Source organism: Monopterus albus, unplaced genomic scaffold (genome assembly GCF_001952655.1).
Source record: "Monopterus albus unplaced genomic scaffold, M_albus_1.0 scaffold83.1, whole genome shotgun sequence".
Lineage (NCBI taxonomy): Eukaryota > Metazoa > Chordata > Actinopteri > Synbranchiformes > Synbranchidae > Monopterus > Monopterus albus.
In genome coordinates this window covers 902,748-918,712 of record NW_018127963.1, presented here as the reverse complement: position 1 = coordinate 918,712, position 15,965 = coordinate 902,748, and the positions used below count along the sequence as shown (strand labels likewise).

Genomic DNA, 15,965 nt, shown 5'->3' with positions numbered 1-15,965 from the left:
CTGGAGGGACTATGTCTCTCGGCTGGCCTGGGAACGCCGCGGCATTCCCCCGGAGGAGCTGGAGGAAGTGTCTGGAGAGAGGGAAGTCTGGGCATCTTTGCTTAGACTGCTGCCCCCGCGACCCGGTCCTGGATAAGCGGAGGAAAATGGATGGATGGATGGATGTACTCTGAAGACACCACATGAAAATATGTGCAATTTTAGCTCAGCAATAAACTACTGTCATTTCCTTTGTGTTGCATATAGATGCTGGAGATGTTTGAAAAGGATGACACAGACATGCAGACTTCCAGCCCAGACTTCGTCCCCTTAGCTCAGTATGAGACCCTGATGAAGGAGTTTGAAGCCCTTCAGGAGCGCTTTTCTCAAGCCCAGGCTTCAGATGAGGCCTCCAGTGTGGCTGAAGAGCAGTAAGATTGATTCATTTATTCATTCATTGGAATAACACTAACAGGCTGAAATAGCCAGCACAGTTCACATTCACTTGAACTCACCTGTATTGAGTCAGACCTTTATCCTGAGATGTACACACCTTTGCTAATATCTGTTCAGCAGTATCTGGTTGCAGCCTCTATCAGTGCTGTTTTTAAAAGTGCTGAGCATTTACATTTTTCCTGCAACATTCTGGAGGCTAAGCAGCCTTAGGTGCAAAATGTGCACTCATGACATCATTGATTTGTTGGTTTCTTACTTCTGTCTCATAATACTGAGTTTCTGACATCCTTGCTGTTTAGGATAAATAATGTATTTGTACTGGCATTATCGCAGGTTGCAGTTGATGTAACTGATTACTTTTTGCAGTGCTTGATTGATTGATTGACAGTCCTTGTCTTGTTTTGCAGAGGTGATGAGATGTCTCCGGAAGGAGGTGTGGATGTAGACAGTAAAAAGGCTCTGAAGGAGAAGCTGCGTGGGTTGGAGGAGCAGCTGGCATCCTCCCAGACTGAGCTTGAGGAGTTAAAGGAACAGATGCGCCTTGGGGTGCTTTCTGTGGAGTGTGTTGAAAGGGATACTCTCACAGCAGGTGCTGGGACTGAAGGTCAGTCTGGGGCTGTAGAGGAGGGTCCGAGCCAGGTGGCACAGCAGCTGAGAGCAAGAGTGACAGAGCTAGAGGAGGAGCTTGCTAAGAGACAGGGCAATGAAGGGGGTCAGAGCAGTCAGGACAGTGACACAATCAAACAGCTGACAGAGAAAGTAGAGGCACTCCAGGCTGCTTTGGCCCAGAAAGAGCGTATGAAAGAAGAAAGGGAGAAAGACAACAGATTGGAAAAAACTGTGAAGCGCCTTCGTGACAAAGTGGCTGAATTGGAGGCAACCCTGGCAGAGAGCAAGACATCTGGGAAAGAGGCAGGAGATGGTGATAAGGTCCGTCGTCTTCAGGAACGTCTGGGTGAGTTGGAGGGGGAGCTGAGGAAGTGTGTGCCCCGCTCAGAACTGGAGGAGGTGCAGGTGACTCTGGGGCTCCAGTGTGAGCAGCTGGCCAGGGAGAGGGCAGATGTGGCTAGAAGGCTCAATGACTCACTCCTGGAACTGGAGAGACTCAGGCCTCCACCACGTGGAGATGATGATGAGGAGGAGGAGGAGGAGGAGCACTCAGAGAGCTCAGAGCCCACATCAGGTATGCGGTGCTGTTTTTGTTTTTTTCTGCTTAAAAGTTTTCTTTTGGGTTCCATAAGGGAAAAACAAAAATTCTAAACTTTTATGTCCACTTTGTAAGTGATTATGCCTTTATCTAATCAGAGCACTCCAGACGTACCCTAGCAGCAGTGAAGGAAGAACTGGAAGCAGCAAGACAGGAAGCAGCCCAGGCTTTGGACTGTCTGTGTGCTGAGCGGGAGGGCCGTGCACAAGACGCCCTGCAGCTGAAAGATGCTGTTCCCCTCTCCAAACATAAGGAGGCACTGTCTTCGGTATCAGAACAGCTAGCTCAGGCATTGCTGGAGCTCCAGGAGGAGAGGACCCTTCGCATCCAAACTGAGGAGGAGGCTGCTACGCTAGAGGCCAGACTACAGACCCTGCAGGATGCTGTTCCCAGAGAGGAGCATGATAAAATCAAGGTCTGAAGGGAAATTCACAAATATCATGATAAGACTGATAAAATAAGAATAAACAGATGAGGCAGGGCATTTTTGTAGAATTTATAAATATAGGGTGCTAGATGAGAGAAAGAGAAGAGAAGCTTGTTTATTTAAGCCCATTTCTCATTGGGCTACATGCTGATCTGCAAGTTGTTTAAAAAAATAACTTTAACTGCATTTTCATTTAAAATATATCCATCCATTATCTATACCGCTTATTCATGCCTGAATAGGGTTGTGGGGGGGGGGCTGGAGCCAATCCCAGATGACATTGGATGAGAGGCGGGGTCCACCAGTCTATCACTGGGCTGACATTTAGACAAACAACCACACTCACTCCTGCGGGCAATTTAGAGCCGCCGGTCAACTTAAACTACATGTCTTTGGACTCTATGAGGAAGCCGGAGTACCTAGAGAGAACCCGCGATGGCACAGGGAGAACATGCAAACTCCACACAGAAAGTCCCCGGCTTGGCCCGGACATGAACCTGAAACCTTTACACAGTGCTTACCACCATGCCGCTGTGCTGCCTACTTAGAAATATATTTTGCTCACAAATTTGCTAAAAATGTTTAACGTCAGTAATTTTCTGTTACAGGACCAAAAAGTTACAACTCCCCAGTTGATCTAGCTTTTTCCTCACAGGCAGAGCTGCAGCGCTCTCTGCAGGCCAGTGAGAGCCATGTAGCAGCAGCTCAGGATGCTCTGACTGACAAAGAGATGGAGCTGAGAGAACTAAAGTCCCAGAAAGCTGCAGAACAGGGTTTAATCTCCAAAGAGGACCACGAGGCACTGCGGCTCTCTTTGCAGGCTGAGATCAATGCCATCACGGCTCGTTTCAATGACCTCACCCGCAAACATGAGAAGACCTGCACTGAGGTGTGTGTATGTGTGTCTATGCACGCAGGCATGTTATTGTTTCTGCCTTCTCCAATTCTTTCTAATTCTATCTCAAGCCACATTAGATTATCTTGTGTATGTCACAAAGTGAGCAGTGTTCCATGAAGGCCTCTCTCCTGCCTTTACATTATTCATAAGTGTATTACAGCACTTTCTCTATTCAGCACCTCCGTCTGTTTCAATGATCCCTTAAAAGCCACATTTTCAGACAGAGAATGATATGTTGCAGTGGGATTTTATATACTTCACAAACTGAGTCCTGCTAAACACAGAGAGAATTTTATTACAAAAACATGGCCTGTTTGGCATCTAACCAATCACTGGAATTTACCGTTGGCCCATAAATTTGTTTTGGTTTCTGAGTCAGAAGGTTGAACTTTCCTGAAACAGAATCACAACTGAATGAGGTACCAAAAGCAAAATTGTGTAGATTTACTGCATCCTGGTTTTACTACAATTTCTTTTTGCACTCCAGCGTAGGTGTATGCAGGTCAAAGAGAGAACTGTTATCAAGGGAAACTGGAAATTCCTGTGAGCAAAAACTCAGACAACAATAGTTGTCTTTGATTTGATTTGAAGATATATTTTACATGTACATGTAAAAATACAAACAAACAATCCCTGCAAGGCACTGACCTGGCCATTGGGAGCAACCTGGGGTTCAGTGTCTTGCACAAGGACACTTCAACATGTAGACTGAGGAGAATGGAAATTGAACTTGCAGTCTTCCAGTTCGGGGACAGCCGCCCGCTTTATATCTGCCAGTAGTTGTGGGTCAGCCTCAGGTCCTGTATAAGCAGAAAGTATCTGGACCTGTAGTGACAGGGTGCCACTGGTGGTTTTACTGGTCTAGGTGTTCCAAGTGCAGAGGGAGGCTCTGTTTAGCAAGAGTGAGCGGCAGGCTGCAGAGTCTCAGCTGGCCACAGTGCAGCAGCAGCTAGCTGACTTACAGGCCCAGTCCAGTCACATCCAGGAGCTCCACAAGGACATCCAGGAATCCCAGGGCCTGGTCAAGGAGAAAGACCGCAAGGTGAGAGATCACATTTCCAGTTGTAACAACTGCTGCTGAAGCATCTATGAGGTGGCTGCGCTGATGTGTATGTCTTTGTGCAGATAACTGAGCTGTCCAAGGAGGTGTTTCGCCTAAAAGAGGCACTAGGAGCTCTGTCACCACCTCTTGGCATCACATCCTCATCCTCTTCATCCACTCTTCATGGTAACCCCGGGCAGCAAATGGCACTGCAGAACAGGATCTCTATACTCACTCAGCAGCTCCAGGTGAGGAGACACCAAAGATGTATGAAGTGAGAAATAATGTATCATCAACTCCAAAAAGACTTTTTCCTATACTATCATAGTGTATATCAAGTTTAATCTCCAAAGAGGACCACGAGGCACTGCGGCTCTCTTTGCAGGCTGAGATCAATGCCATCACGGCTCGTTTCAATGACCTCACCCGCAAACATGAGAAGACCTGCACTGAGGTGTGTGTATGTGTGTCTATGCACGCAGGCATGTTATTGTTTCTGCCTTCTCCAATTCTTTCTAATTCTATCTCAAGCCACATTAGATTATCTTGTGTATGTCACAAAGTGAGCAGTGTTCCATGAAGGCCTCTCTCCTGCCTTTACATTATTCATAAGTGTATTACAGCACTTTCTCTATTCAGCACCTCCGTCTGTTTCAATGATCCCTTAAAAGCCACATTTTCAGACAGAGAATGATATGTTGCAGTGGGATTTTATATACTTCACAAACTGAGTCCTGCTAAACACAGAGAGAATTTTATTACAAAAACATGGCCTGTTTGGCATCTAACCAATCACTGGAATTTACCGTTGGCCCATAAATTTGTTTTGGTTTCTGAGTCAGAAGGTTGAACTTTCCTGAAACAGAATCACAACTGAATGAGGTACCAAAAGCAAAATTGTGTAGATTTACTGCATCCTGGTTTTACTACAATTTCTTTTTGCACTCCAGCGTAGGTGTATGCAGGTCAAAGAGAGAACTGTTATCAAGGGAAACTGGAAATTCCTGTGAGCAAAAACTCAGACAACAATAGTTGTCTTTGATTTGATTTGAAGATATATTTTACATGTACATGTAAAAATACAAACAAACAATCCCTGCAAGGCACTGACCTGGCCATTGGGAGCAACCTGGGGTTCAGTGTCTTGCACAAGGACACTTCAACATGTAGACTGAGGAGAATGGAAATTGAACTTGCAGTCTTCCAGTTCGGGGACAGCCGCCCGCTTTATATCTGCCAGTAGTTGTGGGTCAGCCTCAGGTCCTGTATAAGCAGAAAGTATCTGGACCTGTAGTGACAGGGTGCCACTGGTGGTTTTACTGGTCTAGGTGTTCCAAGTGCAGAGGGAGGCTCTGTTTAGCAAGAGTGAGCGGCAGGCTGCAGAGTCTCAGCTGGCCACAGTGCAGCAGCAGCTAGCTGACTTACAGGCCCAGTCCAGTCACATCCAGGAGCTCCACAAGGACATCCAGGAATCCCAGGGCCTGGTCAAGGAGAAAGACCGCAAGGTGAGAGATCACATTTCCAGTTGTAACAACTGCTGCTGAAGCATCTATGAGGTGGCTGCGCTGATGTGTATGTCTTTGTGCAGATAACTGAGCTGTCCAAGGAGGTGTTTCGCCTAAAAGAGGCACTAGGAGCTCTGTCACCACCTCTTGGCATCACATCCTCATCCTCTTCATCCACTCTTCATGGTAACCCCGGGCAGCAAATGGCACTGCAGAACAGGATCTCTATACTCACTCAGCAGCTCCAGGTGAGGAGACACCAAAGATGTATGAAGTGAGAAATAATGTATCATCAACTCCAAAAAGACTTTTTCCTATACTATCATAGTGTATATCAAGTCCAATATTGCTTATGTATTTCAATATCACAAACTACAAATTTGCATCAGGAGCCTTTACAATCTGTACACAGCATAAACCGCCTCTGTCATAGACCATCATCATCTGTAAAAATGACAAAACAAACTTCTTTGTTTGGCATGACAGTAAATTTAGTATGACTTTTTTGCAGGATTGGGAGAGAAAACACAAACAGGTGGTGGCTGTGTACCGTTCCCATTTACTGGCAGCTGTACAGGTCAGACGAAGGCATGATTTCAATGTGTGTACGTGTATGTGTATGTGTGAGTAGATGTGTATGGATCAATGAACGTTTCTATGTGTGACTGGTTTGACAGCCAGTTGATTTTAGATCAAGGAGAACGAAGCAAGTGACTGAATGGTTAATGTGCTCAGGAGGTAGAGCGGGTCATTTCCTAACCGGAAGATTAGAGGTTTGATTCCTGGCTTGTCCAGTCCACATGTCAAAGTGTGTCCTTGAGCAAGATACTGAACCCCAGTTGCTCCCAATGATGTCACCGGTGTGTGAATGTGTGTGTGCTTGGGAATGCGAATGGGTGAATGGCCAAATAGTGTGAAAGCTCTTTGAGTGTGCTGCAATGCATAGAAAAGCACTATACAAGTATAAGACCATTTGTAAATGAATATAAATATCTAGGAGCAGTATTTAATGTAAAACTGTCTTGGGACTCAAACACAGATGTCATTTACAGGACTGAATTATAACAACTGTACATTATGTATGAGAATAAAAAGATGAAAGTAACAAATGTTACCTAATGGTGCCCAACAGGGCCATATGGATGAAGAGGTGCAGAACCTGCTACTCCAGATCCTGAGGATGACACAGCAGGGACACTGAACCTTATTACATCTGCAAGTCTCTCCTCACCACCATTCACCCTACAGGTCAACAACCTGTGGCATCAGTATCATAGAGATTTTTATCTAGAAAGCCAAATACAACTGATCTGTGGTTAGACATACAGTAGCTGCATGCATACATTACAGTAAACTGAACAGCAATAAGACCTGACTGACAACCAAGCAGTAAAATGATGGAGTGCCTTCGTTACATGTCAAGGGTTTATGGTAGCAGAAAATGAATGTGGATTATTTAGAAGATAGAATCAAGATTGTGTGAGAAGCAGATTGAATTTATATATTTTTGTCATAATAAAAGGGAAAAGAAATTGCTTGCCTCTTGATCCTGTTTTTTGTAACTCACGTCATGCACAAATACCATTGGATGAACACACAATAGCTGGCCAAAGCCACAGCTTACACACTATCTATTTTTGGGTGTTGGAAATATGAAGTCTTATTTTGGCTGATGCATGTGTGCATGGAAATTTGAACAGCTGGGCTCAATGTGCAGTTGCTACATAAGCCAGCAGATACAGTTTGAAGACTCACAAATGACAAAATACCATTTGGATTGTACCTTCTTTTTAATTAAATTGGACAAAAAGCCATTAAGGTTAATCAAGGAAGAGAAGATCCAAGAAATCCTTGAGAAAGCAAAAGGGGCAGATCTGAAAAAAATTATATTCATTGTTTGGACCTCACCAAAAGTCTTGTAGCTCACATCATCTCTCTGTGCATTTATGAGGCTGCAGCTAAGAAGAGCAGAGGGCCTAATTAAAGATATGTTGCTAAAGACACACAGAGACATGTACAAAGGATAAGACCTACCTCTAAGATTTAAAACATAGTAGACTGACAAAAATGGGATAGCAAACTTGGTGTCGCTGCCGCAAAAGAGTGGAAATAAGACAGTTGGGTCACTGAGATGTACAGACATAGACATGAGATGGGAGAACTGATAAACTTCCCTGAGTCGGGATAAATCAATTTCAAGTCCAAATCCCCTGTCTTTAGTATCACTATGGCTTGCTTCTATATATAAAAAACATTAATTTCAGGGACTCTTCTGAAGGGGACACATAAAGACAGTGACAGTGACACAATAAGACAGGGTTAAACATTAGTCACCCCAAAACAAGAGCAGCTTTCATTACTGTCCACAAGTATAAGAGCTTAATCATCAAGTTTGTTCAGTCATTCATTGGCAAGGCAAGAAAACTAGTCTTTGCATTAAGAGCATAAATGCACATTATATACATTCTGACACAAATGCCTGTCTCTGTAGGTATATTAAGGCACTGAAGTTGGAGGGACTTGGGAAATATAGGCATGGATATACTGAGTGTATATGCAGAGTAGGTGTTTGTAGCCCAGGATATAGTATTTACTGTATCTGACTTCAAAGTACCATCTGACCAATAGTTTGCACAGAACTATACAATACATAGTGCGTTTTTAACAAATTCTAAACAGCCCTTACAAACACAACAAATAACTGATATTTATGGTAAATGTGGTAAAAACCTCCTACTTTCAAGACAATATAATGTATATCTATTTGGCTGCTACTACAACTGCATGATTTTTTAAAGAGTGGGATCTGATGCTCAGGTTATAATGGAGGAACTAAAAAGGCAGAGGAATGTGTGTCTACTTTACAAATCCAACACTGAATCATGTTCAGTTCATTTCCATTGTGCCATTTCAGAGTCAGATACTGCAGATGTGAACATGTAGCAATTCTTTTACATTCCAATGACATTTCTTCAGTTGTCTCTTATAGTCACAGTGTACAATACAGTCACATGGTTGCAGAGTGAAATGAGCATGGAACCTGACTTTTGTTTCCTCTGCACCATATATTCAGTTTTGTCCTAGAAACTGTTCTGTGACTGGCTGAATGGGCAAACCATGGTAGACTGGAAGCACATCATGATCACAAGCATAGTAGGACATTTTTTCTACTGTGTATCAAATCCTCATGTGATTTCCTGAAGTTGGGTCTCCTCTGAACAGTTGCCCCTTTAATTTTTGACATTGGTTGACAATTTTCCAGAGCTGGGTTAACTCAAAGTGTCGATTGTGGCTTTTAAATTTTTTTTAGCTTAATAGCTGCATGCTGATGAGTTTTTGACATGAGGGATAGTCTGGTTGATCCTTGTAGTAAACAGGCAGATGAAGTACAAGAAGACGTCACACGCCTCGTTCACTTGGTATAGTTGCTCATGTAAAGAAAGTATTGGTGAAATCCTTTGTTCCAGATAAATATCCACCAGGAAGAAATGATTTCCAGTTTCAGTTTTGTTTTTGCATGGACACGCACAATTTCAGCTGTGGGATAAGGCAGAAAGATGAGCTCATTTTCAGCAATGGTAGATAGAGTACACCAAAAACCGCACAATGTAAACACAACCTGTTGTATATCATTGAAACGACACAATGTGCAGCTTATATAAACCTAATTTTTCTTATCATACAGTATGATCCAAGTTATATTAATGCATATATATATACTGTATATATCCTCTCATGAATCTCTAATCATCTGTGTTTCTGTGTTATAATCATCTCAAATGATTTAGTTTACGTTACTTATAATCCATGCTTACCGTCTCATGCAGGGTCTGATGGCTCACTGTTTCCTCCTGACCACTTGTTGGAGATGGAGCTCGCTCTCAGCTGCTACAATAGGCAGTTCATTCTTCAGATGGTATGCGATAAGGTGGCTAATGCTCTCAAATAACATGTCTTTGGTTCGGACCTTTATGAAGGACAGCAAGAGACATGGGGTATACAGTAAGTAACGGATGTGACCACAAAGTGCAGGAGCACTTTATAAAGCCTGTTTGCTATATAGAATGGTAATAAATGCATGCACTAAATGACAAAAAAGGTCATTATGATCAGAGTTGTGTTTCTTAACAACACCCACCAAACAGTATTTCAAAAAATAAACAGTTAAAAAGTTTGATGTGAATCAGCTTTCTGTTTAAGTCTGTTTTTGCTTGCTCTCAAACTCACCACTCCCTCAGGGTCCACAAGCAGTAGGTGTTTGGGCAGACCACAGTGCATGCCCGTTAGCACATACTGTCCAGGGTTGGTCGTACTCTCCCGGACGAGGAAATCTCCATCTCGTACCAAGAGCTTCTCTGCGTCTCGTCGGCTCATGCGACTGTGGTACCAGGGCTCCCTGCGAAGCTGCTCCTCATTTGGGGCAACAGGGGCTCGACGGCGTGGAGGGCTGGGCCACTGGTCCTCCAGGACCCGAACACCTCCACCTGCAGCAGATATAGTGGAGCCAACAGCTCCTCCACTGGCCTCGTGTAGTTTTAGGGCATCCTCAAAGGGTCCTGTAGAGACAATGATGTTTCACAAATAAAACTGTGAAAGAGTGACAGATACAGTGAGACTATCCTGACTATACCATATCTGTCAAAATAAGTCGTATAACTGTCAGGACTTACTCATGTCAAAAAGATCTTTCTTGGGACTGTCAAGTGCCCTGGTCCCTCGGTGTCCACTGGGTCCCTGTGCCAGTGAATCCAGGTTTTCCAGACTCTGGGTGTTAACATACTGATGCTCCTCATAATCTTTACCGCCTGTTGGCTGGCCGTCAGCACACAGGTAACCATCTGATGTCAGACCTGACAAGAATGGGTATGCTCAAGTACTACAGTATGTGTATATTTTATTTTCATAAATAACTAAGACCGTTAAACCAGCTGCAGTATTGCATATACTAAAGTGGAAGTGTTTTGCTGATATCATAATCATAATAAATTTTATGTAGCCACCAATAAGAAGGCAGCTTCTGGAGGGCCCTGGTAGTTGGACTGAGAACACAGACCTGAGGAAACAAATGCTACATTATGGATTTCCAAATCCAGACTGTGTGTATATAGTACTTTATTTCTATTCCTAAGGCACATTCCTTTGCTTGATCGCACATTACTTCTTTACTTCTGTTATATTGTTTACTTGCCCACTGCTGCCTTACATAATGTACATACACATTGAGAGCCGCTGTACCAGAGTCAAATTCCTCGTGTGTCCAACACACCTGGCTAATGAAACTGATTCTGATTCCTGGATAAAAGAACTGGTGTATTCTGTGCTAAGGTAAGTCAGGTAACGTAAGGTAAAGGTAAGTATTTTATCTGGAAGGCCATCCAGAATAAAGATCCTACTAATCCTAATTCTGTCACAGTGAACCAAAGAGTCCAGACACGGAGCTGGAGTACGACAACCCTGTTTATCTGTATTAAAGTGGAAACAAATTTTATTCAGGCCACAAAGTGAAGTGATGACAGGACTTCTACCACAGTAGGACAGAAAAATTGTGTGACAGAGAGAACCAAGCAAGCCCATGATAAAACTTCCAACCTTTTTTTTTTTTTATTAAGGGCCATTGTCTTCCCCACTCTGTGACTAAAGAACATTGAAGCAATATATAGTTTTGACATACCACATCTTTCTTTGCAGTAAATAATGTCTATATTAAGGTAATGTTATCTCATAAAGACCTTACTGACATTTCAAAATAAAATATTACAATTGCCCTCTCTGACAGACAAAAAGGTTGCAAGCAAGTACATTTTTTTCTAGTAGTTATATCTGCTTGTTGCCACAGGGTGTCTCACCTGAGCCGCTGGTCATCTCAGTATCCCAGTGAAGCTCATAACACAGCTGACCCGGGGGGTAAGATGCTTGGTCCCTTCTAGCTGGTGAGACCATCTGCAAACACACATACACAACAGACGGGACAACTCACTCATTTCATCCCCATTTAATGTTGTTTTGAGGCACTCTATTTGAAACATTACCTATAGCATGTCACCATATTTTGAACAAGCTGCAGGAGCAAGAGAGGAGCTACTGTAAGGCTCTTTATGTAATCATATCTATGCCTTTGGCAATTATGGTGCAGCCACATCAGGAAGACAGTTAGGGAGTATAATGTCATGCTCCTATTGTTTATTTCCATGTAAACAATAGGGGGTTGTAACAGCAAAACCTATCATTCTCCACATTAAGAGGGAGATTTCAAAGAGTTGAGCCTGAGTTTGGCATTAAAGGTAAAGAGTAATTATATACTACTTGATAATGACCAGGTGTAGCTTTGATTACATCACAGGGAACCTTCAAACATATTTGGCAGAAATGGGAATAATGATGCTGATTAGCCTGAATTAGAAAAAGACTATACTGCAATAAGAATTCAAATTGTTTAGTTAAGGTACAAAGACCACATTACAAGTAGACTGAATGTCCTGCGTTCAAAATCCTACTTAAACAAAAGGACAAAGTATCACCTACAAAATACTTGAGACATACAATCTTGATATGAAGAACTTTTGTTCTTTTGAAGTATCAAAAGTAAAATAGTGGCTGTGCAGTTAAATGTCCCAGAGGGCCTTGGCCTTGGTCTCCGCCAAAAGGTGCAAACACTGGTAGAATCTTTTACGACTCTTTTTTTATTCTCTCTTCTAAAATATGGTTGAAAGAGAATTATAATGTAGCATAGAATATAAATAAACTAAAAGTGCATCAAAACTGCACCCAACTACAGTACATTCCACCATTACTATACTGCACAGCTAACTAGAATTCATATCCTGACTTGACTTTGTGTTTCCAAAATCATGTCATGACACTGACCTGTGCTGTCTTGCTCTGTGGCTGGGTGTGGATGTGACCCAGGAGGGCTCCACTGGGCCGGAGCCTGGAGTCCACTACTCCGCCAACAGGAGGCTCCTTTCCTGGGATGCTGTTGTAGTAATCATGCTCAGAAAAGTCCTCATCCTCCCCCCACGTTGGCTCCTCTAGCCGGACAGACCTGAGGAATGACATACATATAGGTGAAATTAGCTTAATGTCTAAATTAAAGAAACTGTAGTTAAAAAAATAAATACATAAATAAAAAAAAACTTAAAAACATACTGTGCATGAGCACACTTATAGTATAAATACTAAATTAGTAGCACAACCTCTATAATCTAAATAATTATTTTATTACTTTTGAAAGTGATATCAACCATAAACAATAATGATAAGGAGATCCAAGTTCTCAAATACAGTAGGTCAGATCAGATGACATCTCCTCATCTGAATGTGATCTATATAAGTCACTGGAGCTGCCATTGCTGCTGGCAGCAGAAAGATGCTCATTTGAAACCAGAATAAAAAAAGACTCAGGTCTGGATTTTCACCTGGGTCTGCAGCAACAACACCTCAGGTTTGGTCACAGGGTGAGAATTCTATGAGGATCAATATTAAAAGATGGATTTTGAAGTAATGCAAGAACAAACTATCATGTCTCTTTGTAATGAATAACAAAGAAACCTGAGAGCTGTACAGTAGATCTCTCATGAGGGGAGCAAATGAGGACCCAGATGCAGACACAACTAGGGCTAGGTAACAAGAAACAAGGTTGGCCAATCATGTACGGGGGACGGTCAGAGGACATGGACACGCACGAGAAGAAGACTCTTATGTTTTTCTTGTTAGCATCAGCATTCACGGCTATTCATTGTCGACTTTGGGCCACAATCAATGCACCTTAACTCCTTGCCATGCATTTTCAATTTTACCTGTTTTTTTTTTATCTATCACTGCAGACAGTCTGGTGGTAGAATTAGTGCTAAGGTGGAGTAGGCTACGCTAGCAGCATAGCTAACCAAAACACAGCGGAATGCCTCCAGCACTCCCCCTGCAACCATTCACCCCTGACCAACACAGTCCTGTGTGTTAAAACACAGTGAGGAGTTATGTTTTTGCCAGACTTTGTACCGTTATTTAGCCATTACACTACGTCATATTGGCTTCTGTTATGTACTGATATCGTGAGACAGCTTTTGCCTCAGTGAGAAATATCATGTTTTAATATCGCGAGATCTCATGAACAGGCCACTAAAAGAAACGCACAACTACAAAATAGGTCAATACATAAACCACTAGGGAGGAAAAGTGTATATTCAGAATTTTGTTGTCCAGGCAAGTATATGCAATTATTTCTTAGCACCTTGGTGCTCTCATTGTTACTGTATATCAAACAGGCTACAAAAGTGTAACTTGATATTGTCTCACCACCCTATAAATGTTACAAATTTGGAGGGCTGTAAAGAAAACTCTTCGTATCTTTTCATAAAGGTCATTGTTTATGGCAGAAATATATGTTACCTCTCCATAGATGCCATGGTTTTGGGAGGACTATGCAGGTACTGTTTGAACTGCAGCTCGAAAGCCTGGCCGATGGTGCTGATGACACTTTGGGCTAAACCATCAGAGCACTCCAGGATATGACATGCTGAGAAAGACAAAAAGAAAAGATTTTTTTTTCTAGTTGCCAAATATTTTTAGAAGACCCCCACCCCCCCTTTTTTAACCACTTCTTTTTTTAATGAGGTGATGTCTTCCTCAAAAATATTAGTACTTCATATTATAAACCAGGAACTGTAATAGATATCGGGGGTACTTCATATGAAATTTATTTTATTTCCAAATGTTGGTTATATAATAATGTACATTTTTTGTATTAAAAAATTTATTGTAGTGGATGTAAGATATAATGTAGCTCCCTCTCAGTAGTCCACATTTAAGATACAACACAGCATTGTATTTATGTGGCTATGAAACAGGAAGGAACAGTGAAGCTAAATGAGAAGCTTCTGAGGACATACCTCTCTGATTTACCGGGTCTTTGGCCACATACGCAACATAATCAGGCAAGTCCTGCAAGAGACAAGAGAAAAAGATTCAATTAGACCAGATAAATTAGATGTATATAACTACATTAAAGCCCTCGTTGATTCTGAGGTCACAAGATTGGAAACCAGTAAAATGCAGTTCATTCAGATATGTGCAGGGTAAAAAAAGTCCACGCCAGCAACAATATAATGGAGAGCTCAGAGTAATTTGCACTCACTGTGTCTCCCCCAGAGGCAAATGAGATGGACTGCATTGGATGGTGTGCAATCACCTGCAAGAAACAAGTAGATAAATCAAATGTAGAGGTTTACCAATATTGTATTTTATATTTTTTGCAATTGATCTGGATATATGACAACAGAAATAGATAGAGGAGAGATGCCAAAGTCCACTGAAGTCCAGAGTTTGACCATTACGGGTTTTAGAAGCAGTTGCTTGATTATGATACAATTTTTATAATTACAAGAATTCAGAATTCTCCCCCGACAATTTATCCTCAGTTGGGTGGAAATTAATACATACAAATGCACCATGCAAAAATGATAGTTTATCACATTTTGAAGACTTTAAATAAAGCTTTAGTTACACACAAACCTTATTTATACATTTAATAAAATGTATGTTACCAGTTTAATCCTTAAACAGATGGACTTATGGTACTTTAGCATCAACTAACCTGCCGTGTGGTGGGGATGAGCAGACCGAGGCCATCAATGGAGATATTGACTGCAATACTCATTCCTGCAAATCGCAGGTTGCTCTTCCCCATGATTGACTGTAGAGCTTTGTTTAGGGCCTACATGACAGAATACAGTGGAAATGATCATATATCCTCACATACAGGAAAATTATATCATCCTGTATTTATCAAGAAAGAAAACCTGCATACATAGATTACCATTATTCATAGATCTGTTCAGTGATTCAGAAAGCATTACTGTCATGTGTAATAAAGTGCCTTTCATAGACAGTGTACTACCCTGTGTGGTAAATTCTACACATCTAATTCTCCAGCAGGGATAAAACAATTTATTTTCAAAACATATTATTTAACATACACAGTATGATAGTAGGAAGTTTATTATTAACCTTCTTCCTCCAAGCCCCCTTTCCGCCTGGCACAGCTTCACAGAGCCTGTTGATGGCTTCCCTAATTATGGGAATGAAGAAAGGTCAGAGGTCAGACTATAGTGGGACATGCTGCAAACTGATCAAATAGCTACAAGGACACATTTTTGAACCAGAAATCATGTGGATTTATGTTGACTGCACCCACATACAGAACGAGCAATTCAATGACACAATAAACTGTAATGAAATGTTTTTAAATGTTTAGCCAATGTTCAGCGCTACACAGATTTGCTGCAATACAATGATAGAAAAAAATCTGAGGTTAAACATGAACAAAAGCTTTGTGTTCCCCACCCCCAGGCTAAAGTCATAGCTCGCAGAAAATCACAGTTCAAAGGTCCAGAAAAGATTTCCAGCAGGTCTGTTCACAACATTATGTCCATAGACCTTACAAAACAATCACAGTC

At 41.9% G+C, this 15,965-nt stretch overlaps 2 protein-coding genes across 3 annotated transcripts in view; one reads left to right on the top strand and one right to left on the bottom strand.

The window, feature by feature from the left end:
• The window catches only part of ankrd24 (ankyrin repeat domain 24), a 15,637-nt gene extending 8,602 nt beyond the window's left edge, over positions 1–7,035 (top strand). The window contains exons 16-26 of the mRNA XM_020607045.1: positions 247–410; positions 843–1,618; positions 1,741–2,057; positions 2,725–2,958; positions 3,833–4,009; positions 4,093–4,257; positions 4,338–4,463; positions 5,338–5,514; positions 5,598–5,762; positions 6,026–6,091; positions 6,647–7,035. Coding sequence (XP_020462701.1) covers positions 247–410; positions 843–1,618; positions 1,741–2,057; positions 2,725–2,958; positions 3,833–4,009; positions 4,093–4,257; positions 4,338–4,463; positions 5,338–5,514; positions 5,598–5,762; positions 6,026–6,091; positions 6,647–6,715 — 2,436 coding nt within the window. The 3' untranslated portion in view covers positions 6,716–7,035. The remainder of the gene's footprint in view (positions 1–246; positions 411–842; positions 1,619–1,740; positions 2,058–2,724; positions 2,959–3,832; positions 4,010–4,092; positions 4,258–4,337; positions 4,464–5,337; positions 5,515–5,597; positions 5,763–6,025; positions 6,092–6,646) is intronic.
• Positions 7,036–7,363: 328 nt separating this feature from the next.
• Positions 7,364–15,965, bottom strand: part of LOC109964050 (SHC-transforming protein 2-like) — an 18,031-nt gene continuing 9,429 nt past the window's right edge. For both annotated transcript variants that reach the window (XM_020607074.1, XM_020607073.1), the window contains exons 3-13: positions 15,517–15,577; positions 15,104–15,223; positions 14,645–14,698; positions 14,400–14,451; positions 13,900–14,026; positions 12,379–12,556; positions 11,361–11,454; positions 10,185–10,364; positions 9,742–10,070; positions 9,330–9,481; positions 7,364–9,051 (exon numbers count right to left, since the gene is read on the bottom strand). In XM_020607074.1, coding sequence (XP_020462730.1) covers positions 9,353–9,481; positions 9,742–10,070; positions 10,185–10,364; positions 11,361–11,454; positions 12,379–12,556; positions 13,900–14,026; positions 14,400–14,451; positions 14,645–14,698; positions 15,104–15,223; positions 15,517–15,577 — 1,324 coding nt within the window. In that variant the 3' untranslated portion in view covers positions 7,364–9,051; positions 9,330–9,352. The remainder of the gene's footprint in view (positions 9,052–9,329; positions 9,482–9,741; positions 10,071–10,184; positions 10,365–11,360; positions 11,455–12,378; positions 12,557–13,899; positions 14,027–14,399; positions 14,452–14,644; positions 14,699–15,103; positions 15,224–15,516; positions 15,578–15,965) is intronic.